This window comes from Pseudorca crassidens, chromosome 12 (assembly GCF_039906515.1).
Source record: "Pseudorca crassidens isolate mPseCra1 chromosome 12, mPseCra1.hap1, whole genome shotgun sequence".
NCBI classification, from domain to species: domain Eukaryota; kingdom Metazoa; phylum Chordata; class Mammalia; order Artiodactyla; family Delphinidae; genus Pseudorca; species Pseudorca crassidens.
Window position 1 is genome coordinate 67,726,922 of NC_090307.1, and position 10,070 is coordinate 67,736,991.

Genomic DNA, 10,070 nt, shown 5'->3' on the forward strand with positions numbered 1-10,070 from the left:
ATTTTTGATGTTATATCAGGTTATGGCACTTCAGTATGCTTTCTTTAGTGAACTTCATTTTTGTTCTAATTCAGTGACTCTGTTGCATTAGGAGTGGAAATACAAATAATTCTTGCCAGTGAGGAGTTGTTAGAAGCCCTCCCTATCTCCAAGAATCTGTATGCAGAGGGCTGTAAAGGCAGTGGGAGGGAAAGTTTCAGATGTAATCTAGGTGGTGAGGATGGAAGGGAGAGTGAAGGAGGAGGAGGGAGGGAGGAGGGGAGAGAGAGGGAGACCAGGGTATGAGCTGTCACCCCTGGAACTGGTTTAAGAAAGAATGAGCCCCTGCTTAGAAAAAGCTCCTGGGCTTCAGCCTGAAGACCTACAATGAGGACCCCGGGAGTCCCATGGGTGCTGAGTCTTCAAGTGCAGACCACTTGGGAGTGAGCCCTGCCCCCTGGATCCCCCAGGGACAGGAGGAGAGCAGGGGTTTGCTCTCTGCAGATGGAGAATTTTCTGGCGTTGGAAAAGGACCTCTGTCCTTTCAGGTTCCTGACCTCAGCCTGGGTTCTGTTGGAATATCTGTGTGGACCACATTCCCCTGCCCCTGCTGATCCCCAATAGCTTAAAATGCAGGTAAATTAGAGATGAGGTGGTGAGCCTGTGGACGCCAGAGAGAGGAGTGGGGACTCCTGCCATGGGGACCAGGAAGGCAGCTTCTGGGCCTGGCCCTGAAGCCCCACCCACATTCTTTCCTTTCACTGGCAATTTGGGTGAAAGGTTTCTAGCTGAATATCCAATCAGGATAAACTGGTTCAGGGACATGATTGGAGCCCTGTTTGGATGCTAGGGATTGGATTATAATGGGCTTCAAAAGGCATGGAATCTTCTGATTCAGCGTCACTGAGGAGAGCCAGGTAGGAGTTCCAGGAACAGAGGACTCAGGAAGTAGCGCTGGTGAACTTGAGAGAAATCTCTCCTGGATATGGAGACCAGGACGTTCCAGCTTCACCCTTCGCTCGGGCTCAGAGTTCACTGAATCATCTGGACTTCAGGAGCTGGTGAGCTATGGAGTTTGGTATGCTCCATTTTGTTCTCTGAAGCCATGAGTCTGCAAACTTTCTCCGTAAAGGGCTAGATAGTAACTAGGCATTAAGGGCCATGTGGTCTCTTGCAGTGGCTTGACTCTGCCCTAGTAGTGCAAAACAGCCTCCAGCAACAGCAAGTGATCGTGGCTGTGTTCCAGTAAACTTTATTTGTGGACACTGAAATTTGAATATCATGTAATTTTCACATGTCACAAAATATTCCTTTGTTTTTTTTCCCCCAAATTAAAAAAAAAAATTAAATATATTCTTAAAAGTTAAAAAAAAACCTTAAAAAATATAAAAAACATTCTTAGCTTGGTGGCTGGGCAATAAAAAAACAAAAACAAAAACAGGGGGCAAGCCAATTTGCCAATCCCTGTTTAAACCATTTGCCTATAGAATGCAGCTAGCATCCCATTAGTGACTTGTGAAGTCAATTTAGTAGGCTGGATTCAGCTTATGAAAAGAAATAGAATTTTTCATTGAATCTAAGATGCCATCAACTGTAAGATACAACATTATTTCTGATACCACTATAAAATATATATATATATATATATATATATAGCCAAACAAACTTATAAAGTGCTACTGATGAAATGCAAGATAACAGAAATGGTCAAATGTCAACATTAGAATGTCCCTTAGTGTCAATGCATGTGTTAATGGCATGGAAGCTATCAGCAAATCTATTGTAGGGAGAGAACTACGTTACAAAACTTTTATTTCAATAGTCACCCCTCCCCACACCCAACTACATACAGGCTGATTTCCTCCCTTGTATGATGCTGTTAAATCATTAGGATTTGGATTTAATTAAATGCTTGGAAAATCACTTCTCAGCCTTTTGGCTAAGATCAAGTGTAAGTGCTTGGGGAGCCTGGAATTGGTGGGTTCGGGCCTGTTGTACAGGTAAATGATCATATTACTAACAGTTACTTTATATTTATGTAGCAAACATGTAGCATTGACAGCATGCCAGATGTTGCTCTAGAAACAGAATACAGCAGTGAACAAAATACAACTCTCTGCCCTCGTGTGTGTAGCTCATAGTCTAGTGGGTGGAGACAAAAGAAGCAAGATGTATTTTATACTTGTGTGTTAGGCAGGTGATAAACGCTGTTGAAAAATAGCTTCGGAGTTGAATATAGCATGTGAGTTGGGGGAGGTTGTGATTTTTGAAAGTGTGGTCAGGGAAGTCTTGCAGAGAAGCTGTGGACCTGAAGCAGGTCAGGAGCTGGGATGAGGGTACCTGAGAAAGAGCATCCAAATCAGGGGGAGCAACAGAAGTCCTGAGAAAGTACCGTCCTTCCTCGGTATCCGTGGGAGATTGGACTCCCCACCCCGAAGATACCAAAAGCCATGGATGCCCGAGTCCCTTATATAAAATGGTGTAGTATTTGCATATAAACTGAGTAGATCCTCCCATATGCTTTAAATCATCTCTGGATTCATTATAATACCTAATACAATGTTGATGCTGTGTAAATAGTTCTAAGTACAGTGTAATGCTATATATATAGTTGCCAGCACAAGGCAACTTCAAGTTTTGCTTTTAAGATCTTCCTGGAATTTAAAAAAAAAATTTGATCCGAGGCCTTCTCTGATGGTCCAATGGTTAAGACTTCCACTGCAGGAGACGAGGGTTCCGTCCCTGGTCGGTGAACTAAGATCCGGCATGCCACGCAGTGCAACCAAAATAAAAATTTTTTTTTGATCGGTGTACAGGATCTGGTGCCTTCCACACTCACAGAGTGGAGGGAGGGAGGGGCATCCCGGGCGATAGCCTAGGGCTCTTTTGGACCTTTCATGTTGGTTGGCATTTCTGAGTGAGATTGGAGATCTATAAGCAAAAGGGTGCATGCCAGCTCTCCTGCAGAGTTTAATGGGAGCATTGGGGCCGCCCTGGGGAGATAAGGCAAAAGTGGGGGCTGGGGGCCAGAGAGGTAAGTTTACAATTATCATGTTACTTAACTGGGTTTGAGCCTGTTTCCTCACGTATAAAATAAGGCTGTTAATAGTTATCTCAATGTTTCAGCTGATGATTAAATAAGGCACCAATTTTGTCTTTTGAAATAAATACAATAGTCCCCCCTTATCCACGATGGGGAGGGGGGGATGCGTTCCAAGACCCTCAGTGGATGTCTGCTACCATGGATAGTATCAAACCCTATATACACAATGTTTTTTCCTATGCAAACGTACCTACGATGCAGTTTAATTTATAAAAGCACAGTAAGAGGGCTTCCCTGGTGGCTCGGTGGTTGGGAGTCCGCCTGCCGATGCAGGGGACACGGGTTCGTGCCCCGGTCCGGGAGGATCCCACGTGCTGCCGAGCGGCTGGGCCCGTGAGCCATGGCCGCTGAGCCTGCGTGTCCGGAGCCTGTGCTCCACGGCGGGAGAGGCCACAGCAGTGAGAGGCCCGCGTACCGCAAAAAAAAAAAAAAAAAAAAAAAAAAAGCACAGTAAGAGATTGACAACAGTAACTAAGAATAAAATAGAACAATTATAACAATACACTGTTATAAAAGTTTTGTGAATGTGGTCTCTGTGTCAAAAATATTATTGTACTAATTTGATGTTTCTTCCGTCTCAGCTAAGCACTTACCATGCACTGAGGCCATAACTTTTGCAGTTTGAAATGTGACAGCAATACGAGCATAGATTCGTTTCCTTCTTCACAATTTCCCAGATAGAAGATTCATTCTTACCATAGACCTTAGCAACATCAGCGTACAATTTTTTCTTCTGTTTTTTTAATCAAACTGAGAACTTTTGCCTTTTTACCTAAAGGTAGCATTTTATGGATTCTCTCTGTCCTATTTGAATTGCCAGCATCACTCTGCTTGTGCTTTGGGGCCATTATTAAGTAAAATAAGCATGACTTGGACATGAGCACTGTGATACCTTGACAATCTGATAACTGAGTGTCCCAGGTGGGAGGAAGCAGGATGGTGCGAGACTCCCATCACACTCCTCAGAATGGTGTGCAATTTAAAACTTATGAGTTATTTATTTCTGGAATTTTCCATTTAATATTTTCAGTTAACAACCGAGAGTTCACTGAAACCCCAGAGAGTGAAAACTCGGATCTGGGGGGACAACTGTACTGACCGTGTCATGTGGTTGCCTTTAGGTGGGAGTTTGCCAAAAGAAAGCAGTAGAAGAAGGGACCACTTCAAGCAAAAAGCGGTTGTAAAATGGCACACGCCTTTCTGCGTGAGGAAGCACAAGCACCAGAACGACCAGAGAAGAAGATGGGAGGGTCCAGACCCAGAGACGAGGACGATGACAGTGCTGAGGTGATCTTTGTTGGAGTGGAGCATGTCAATGAAGATGCTGAAACCCTCTTTGTCAGAGTGATTTCAAATTCAAAGCCGGTCATTTCTAACATTTTGAACAGAGTGACCAGGGACTCATCCTCAACAAGAAAGAAGGGTCACGTGAGTCAAGATCCGACTTACACATTGCAGCCTTCAAATTGCAGGACCCCGATGTCAAAGGCAGCAGCCATTTCACCGGCTTTTCAATCTGAATGGGGAGACGCAGATAGTCCTATTATTTTTGAGCCTTCGTCTAAACCTGATTATAAAATGAGCTCTCTGCAAGTCGTGCTTCACAATTCCTCAGAGTTGCTCTCTCCATGGCCTCATTGTCTACCTGGAGCTGCATTCTCGGTAGGAGGCAAGGATAAAAGTCCTCGTGATTCAAAGCAACGTCCCACTTCAGATATGGATATATACAGTGGGAATCCCAAAAGACCTAAAGTCAGCCATGGAATCCCAGGGGGACAGGCCTTAGCTGTGGCCTCTCCAGGTATCCTTCCTACAAAGAACACGAGTATGACCCCGGAAGGTGTCCCGACCTCGTCAAGCCATGTTCACAATGGGGCATCATTTCCATGGGCTCATGCATATAACCAGGCACGTTACCATGTTATGGATCCAGATGGAGCACGTAGCTTGGAAAGGCTGGCAAAAACAGACTATTCGAGTCTAGCAACTCAAAACAAGACTGTTGATCCCAAGAAAGGAAATCTGATCATGTTACTTGATGATTTTTACTACGGACGGCATCCAGGAGACAGGCAGCCAGAATGGAAGACCCACGCAGCCTTCAAATGCCTCAGCTGCTTGAAAGTCCTAAAAAATATCAAGTTTATGACCCACGTGAAGAACCATTTGGAATTTGAGAAGCAGAGGGATGACGGCTGGGAAATCCACACCACCTGCCGGCACTGCCACCGCCAGTTTCCCACCCCCTTCCAGCTGCAGTGTCACATTGAAAGTGTCCACACTTCCCAGGAGGCCTCTGTGGTCTGTAAAATCTGTGAATTGTCCTTCGAAACAGATCAGGTTCTCTTACAGCACATGAAGGTCAATCATAAACCTGGCGAAATGCCCTATGTGTGCCAGGTTTGCAATTACAGATCGTCAGCCTTTGCTGATGTGGAAGCACATTTCAGAACATGGCATGAAAACACAAACAGTTTGCTTTGTCTGTTTTGCCTCAAAATTTTCAAAGTGACGACATCCTACGTAAATCATGCTTGGAGGCACTGGAACAAGAGGGTCTTTCAATGTTCCAAGTGCCGGCTACAGTTTTTGACTTTGAAGGAGAAAATGGAGCACCAAACCAAGAATCATCAACCATTTAAAAAACCAGAGCAACTGGAAGGGCTGCCTCCTGAAACAGAGGTCAAGATCCAAACTTCAGTTCAACCAGGACCAAGAGAGGCAGCATCCATGGTTGTGACCAGCACTGAATCCCGAGTGTCACCTGAAAAAACTACCAAGAGGGTGGCTATGAACACGAGATATTCCAGACGTATTGCAGCAGGGGTTCTGGCTAAAAATTATGTTCTACCTACCTCCAGAAATCCCAAAAAGCTGAATTGAGGCTAGGCCAGCTGTACGTAGTGGCTCGTAGATGCCAGCAAGCAGTGTCAGCGCCTGTCTGGCTTTACAGTGACTGAGGTTGTACCTGCTTCATCTCTCCACTGTCAAGTAACTCCGAAGTCTCCATGCTCCTTCCCAGCCACCCTCTCCTTCCCAAAGTAACCACTTTTCTGCCTTCAACCACCAGGGATTAGTTTTTCCTGTTTCTAAATTTTAAGTAAATAGAATCACACAATAGATTCTTTTTGGTCTGGTCTTTGTTTTCTTTTAAATAAGTGAGATACATTCTTGTTGTGTGTCGCTGTGGCACATTCTTTTTCATTGCCGAGTAGAATTCCCTTGAATGAATATGGCACAGTTTATGTATCCATTTTATTGTTCCTGAACTTTGAGGCTCATAATTTTGCTATTTTGCATAAAGCTGCTATGAGCGTGTGTCTGTCTTTCATAGTAATTTCTTTAGGATATCTATATCTATACATCTAAATATAGATATGAGAAGCTCTGAAACTGCATAGATTTAGCTTTCTGGCCAAACACTTTTTCAAAGTGATTGAAACAATGTGTATTTCCACCAACAGTACTGTGAATTCCATTTCTACAGCTCCAACACTTGGTACTGTCAGTCCTTTTCAGTATATAACTGAGCAGGACCCTGCAGGGCCTTCCCAGGGACAGACCCCCCCCCCACCCCCATGTCCCTGCCTCTTATTTGTAGAAAAGCTTTAGGTCCTAGGCCTTCCCCATGTTCCAAAGAGCGAATTTAACTAGAGAAGTGAGAAAATGCAGAAACAAAAGAAAACAATCAAGCAAGCAAGACAAAACAATAATAGTTTAGCCATAAAACAAAGTCAAGGATCTTTAATTTCTCCTCAGGGGCTACAGATAATATCCTGAGCCATATCCTTGAGTTGTTTTGCAGAAACTAAAACCCCCAGAAGACAGAAGAAGTTAACTGTATGCTGCCCACCAGCATGTAGACCCCAGACCAGCTGGAACCAGAAGGTTGATGATGTTGACTCCTGAAATACAACCTTGGTTACCTCACCACCAACCAATGGTCATAATAATTGTGCATGAGCCGATCACACACCCTGCCACCCTCTCCCTCACGTTGTATTTAAAAACCCTTCCCTGAAAGCCATCCCAGAGTTTGGGTCTTTTGAATTTTTTTCACATGCTTATTGTCCACTCGAATATTACTCTCTTTTATTAAGTGCCTATTCAAGTCTTGCTCCTCCTCTTAAAAAACAAAACAAAACTATAGACTGTCAACTGGGAAGGGCATTAGGGAACTTCTGGGACCCTGAAAACGTCCCTTATTTTGGCCTCGATGGTGATTTCATGGGTGTACATATGTACAAAGAGTGGTGCTTCATGGAATGTTCTGTTTAAGAAAATTGTCTGCCAAGGACATATTCCTCTCATGTTTTCTTCTGGAAATTTTACGGTATAGCTTTTCACAGTTAGGTCTGATCTAGCTCAAATGTATTTTTTTTTTATTTATGGTGTGATAAATCAAGGTATCAATGTTAGTTTTTTCATATGTGTATTCAAATGAACCACCATTTACTAAAAAGACCATGCCAGTGTATTGCAGTGGAAGCTCTGTGTAAATCAGGGAGATGGCTGTACATGTATTTCTGGACTCCATTCCATTTGTCCAGTGCTCTAGTCTTGTGCTAATGCCACAATTATTATAGCTCTTAATTACTGGGGTTCTGCCTAAGTTTGTGTGATGGTTAATTTTTTTTATCGACTTGATTGGGCTAAGGGATGCTCAGATAGCTAGTGAAACATTATTTCTGGGTATATCTGTGAGGTGTTTTCAGAAGAGATTAGCATTTGAATCAGTAGAATGAGTAAAAATATAAATCCTCAGCAATGTGGGTTGGCATCATCCAGGAGAATGTGGATGATCCCTAAGATGGGATGTGGGTTCATTGCTAAGAGAACAAAGGGGAAGGAAGGGACATCCATCTCTCCTTTGGACATCAAGGCTCCTGGTTCTTGGGCTTTCAGATTGGGACTGAGTTATATCACTGGCTTTCCTGGTTCTCCAGTTTGCAGGCAGCATATGGTGGGACTTAACATAAGCCAATTCCCGTAACATACATCCTCATGTATATATCCTATTGGTTGCATTTCTCTGGAGAACCCTAACACAGATATCTGGGAGTTTAAGTTCTCCAGCTTTGGTGTTGAAATTATCTTGGCTATTCCAGGTGTTTTGTTGTACTGCAGTGGTTATAGTGAACATTCTTATCTTGTTCTCAAGACACTGTAGTTCATTGTGTACTGTAGTTCATCAATTGTGACATGAGTTATAGGGCTTTTTGTAACTACCCACTGATTGCAGGAAGATTGAGCTGCAAATCAATAACAGAAAGATATGGGAATTCCTGGCAGTCCAGTGGTTAGGACTTGGCACTTTCACTGCTGAGGGCTAGGGTTCAATCCCTGGTCAGGGAACTAAGATCCCAAAAGTCTTGAGGCATGGCCAAAACCAAAACAAAACAACAAACAAAAAAACCAACCAGAAAGATAATTAAGGAAAAAAACCCCAAAATTTTGAAATGAAGCAATATAATGAAGCAAACAGGGCTGGGGCCAGAGTAAGTGTTGCCAGGAGCCCAAAGCGCAAACGTGCCATGCCTGTGTTTCACAAGCCTCTTTAATGTTGTGGTCTGAGGCTCACCCTAGTCCTGGTTCTGATTCTAAATAACTTGTGGCTCCTATGAGAAATCACTATGGAAAAAATGAAAATATTTGAATTGAATGATATTGAAAACAGCAAAATTTATGGGACAGAGCTAAAGCAGTTCTTAGAAGAAATTCATATGTTTAAGTGCATTATGTTTTAAAAGAAGAATGATCTAAGTCAGTGCTGTCCACAGAAGTTTCTGCAGTGATGGAATTTTTTTTAATGTTATTGTTACATTTATTTCCTAAAATGTAATGTAACATTTATTTCCTAATAAGGATGATCAGCTTTTCACATGTATAAATGTGTATTTTTCTCTTCTGTGAGGTGACCTGTTCATATCATTTGCCCATTTTTTGGTTGGAGTATTCATCTTGTAGAATTTTCTTTTTGGCCATGCTGCGAGGCTTGTGGGATCTTAGCTCCCTGACCAGGGATCGAATCTGTACTTCCTGCAGTGGAAGTGTGGAGTCCTAACCACTGGAAATTTCAGATGGAAATGTTCTGTATCTGCTCCGTCCAATATGCCACATGTGACTACGGAGCTGGTGAAATGTAGCTAGTGTGTAGACTGAGATATTAAATTTTTAATTTTATTCAATTTGATTAATTTAAAATTAAAAGGTAAAGCTAGAAGAAACAGATCTTCCTTACAAATGAGTTCCAATTAATTTGTGTACTTGATAATTTGTGTTTCTCATAGATGTTTCCCCTCAATGAGCTTCCTTGCCCCTCCCTAAGTGTAGTTTGGATTTAGTGACTTGTTTCCAATGAATAGAATATGGCTGGGGGAGAAAAGTAACTTTACAGTGGAGAAACTAGTGGTAAGTCATATTGATAGTATGTATTCCTGATGGGAAGTGATGAGAAGGATACCTCACCTCTGCGGTATAGTTCTAAAAACCTATAAACCCGTGTAACCGGGAGAAACACATCAAACTCAAACCGAGAATCATTTGGCAAAATACCCGACACTTAAGGATTCCTGAAAATTGTCAAAAGTCATGAAAAGCAAGGAAAGTTTAAGAAACTGCCATAGACCAGAGTAAGCTAAGGAGGTGCTACAATTAAATGTGATTCGGTATCCTATATGGCAATCTGGAACAGAAAAAGGACATTTGTGGGAAAACTAGTGAAATTTGAATAAAGCCTGGAGCTTAGTTGATGGTAGTTTACTGAAAGGTATTGGAGTAATTGTGAGGCCTAAAGGAGGTCATTTCACATATACACATTTTAGACATTGCAAATATTTTCTCTACATTACATCCTCTTCATTTTGACTATGGTATACTTCACTGAATGGAAATCTTCAAAGGATCAATAATATTTAAACTGTGTGATCTGACCATAATGCAACAAAATGAGAAATTCATAAAGAAACAGCTTTTAAAATCCCATAGA

General features: G+C 42.4%; 1 protein-coding gene across 2 annotated transcripts; it reads left to right on the plus strand.

The window, feature by feature from the left end:
- The first annotated feature begins 753 nt into the window (after positions 1-753).
- On the plus strand, positions 754-6,400 carry LOC137204155 (zinc finger protein 280A-like). 2 transcript variants are annotated; one of them, XM_067701433.1, is made up of 2 exons: positions 754-1,057; positions 4,204-6,400. In XM_067701433.1, exon 2 carries the CDS (start codon positions 4,268-4,270, stop codon positions 5,963-5,965), a length of 1,698 nt encoding a protein of 565 aa, XP_067557534.1. In that variant the 5' UTR covers positions 754-1,057; positions 4,204-4,267; the 3' UTR covers positions 5,966-6,400. The 2 variants fall into 2 exon arrangements, with proteins under 2 accessions (XP_067557534.1, XP_067557535.1); XM_067701434.1 differs by having other exon boundaries at positions 754-1,040.
- Positions 6,401-10,070: the final 3,670 nt, after the last annotated feature.

Excerpts from the sequence above, each read along its gene's own strand:
- LOC137204155 (XM_067701433.1), top strand. The coding sequence starts at position 4,268 with ATGGCACACGCCTTTCTGCGTGAGGAAGCACAAGCACCAGAACGACCA.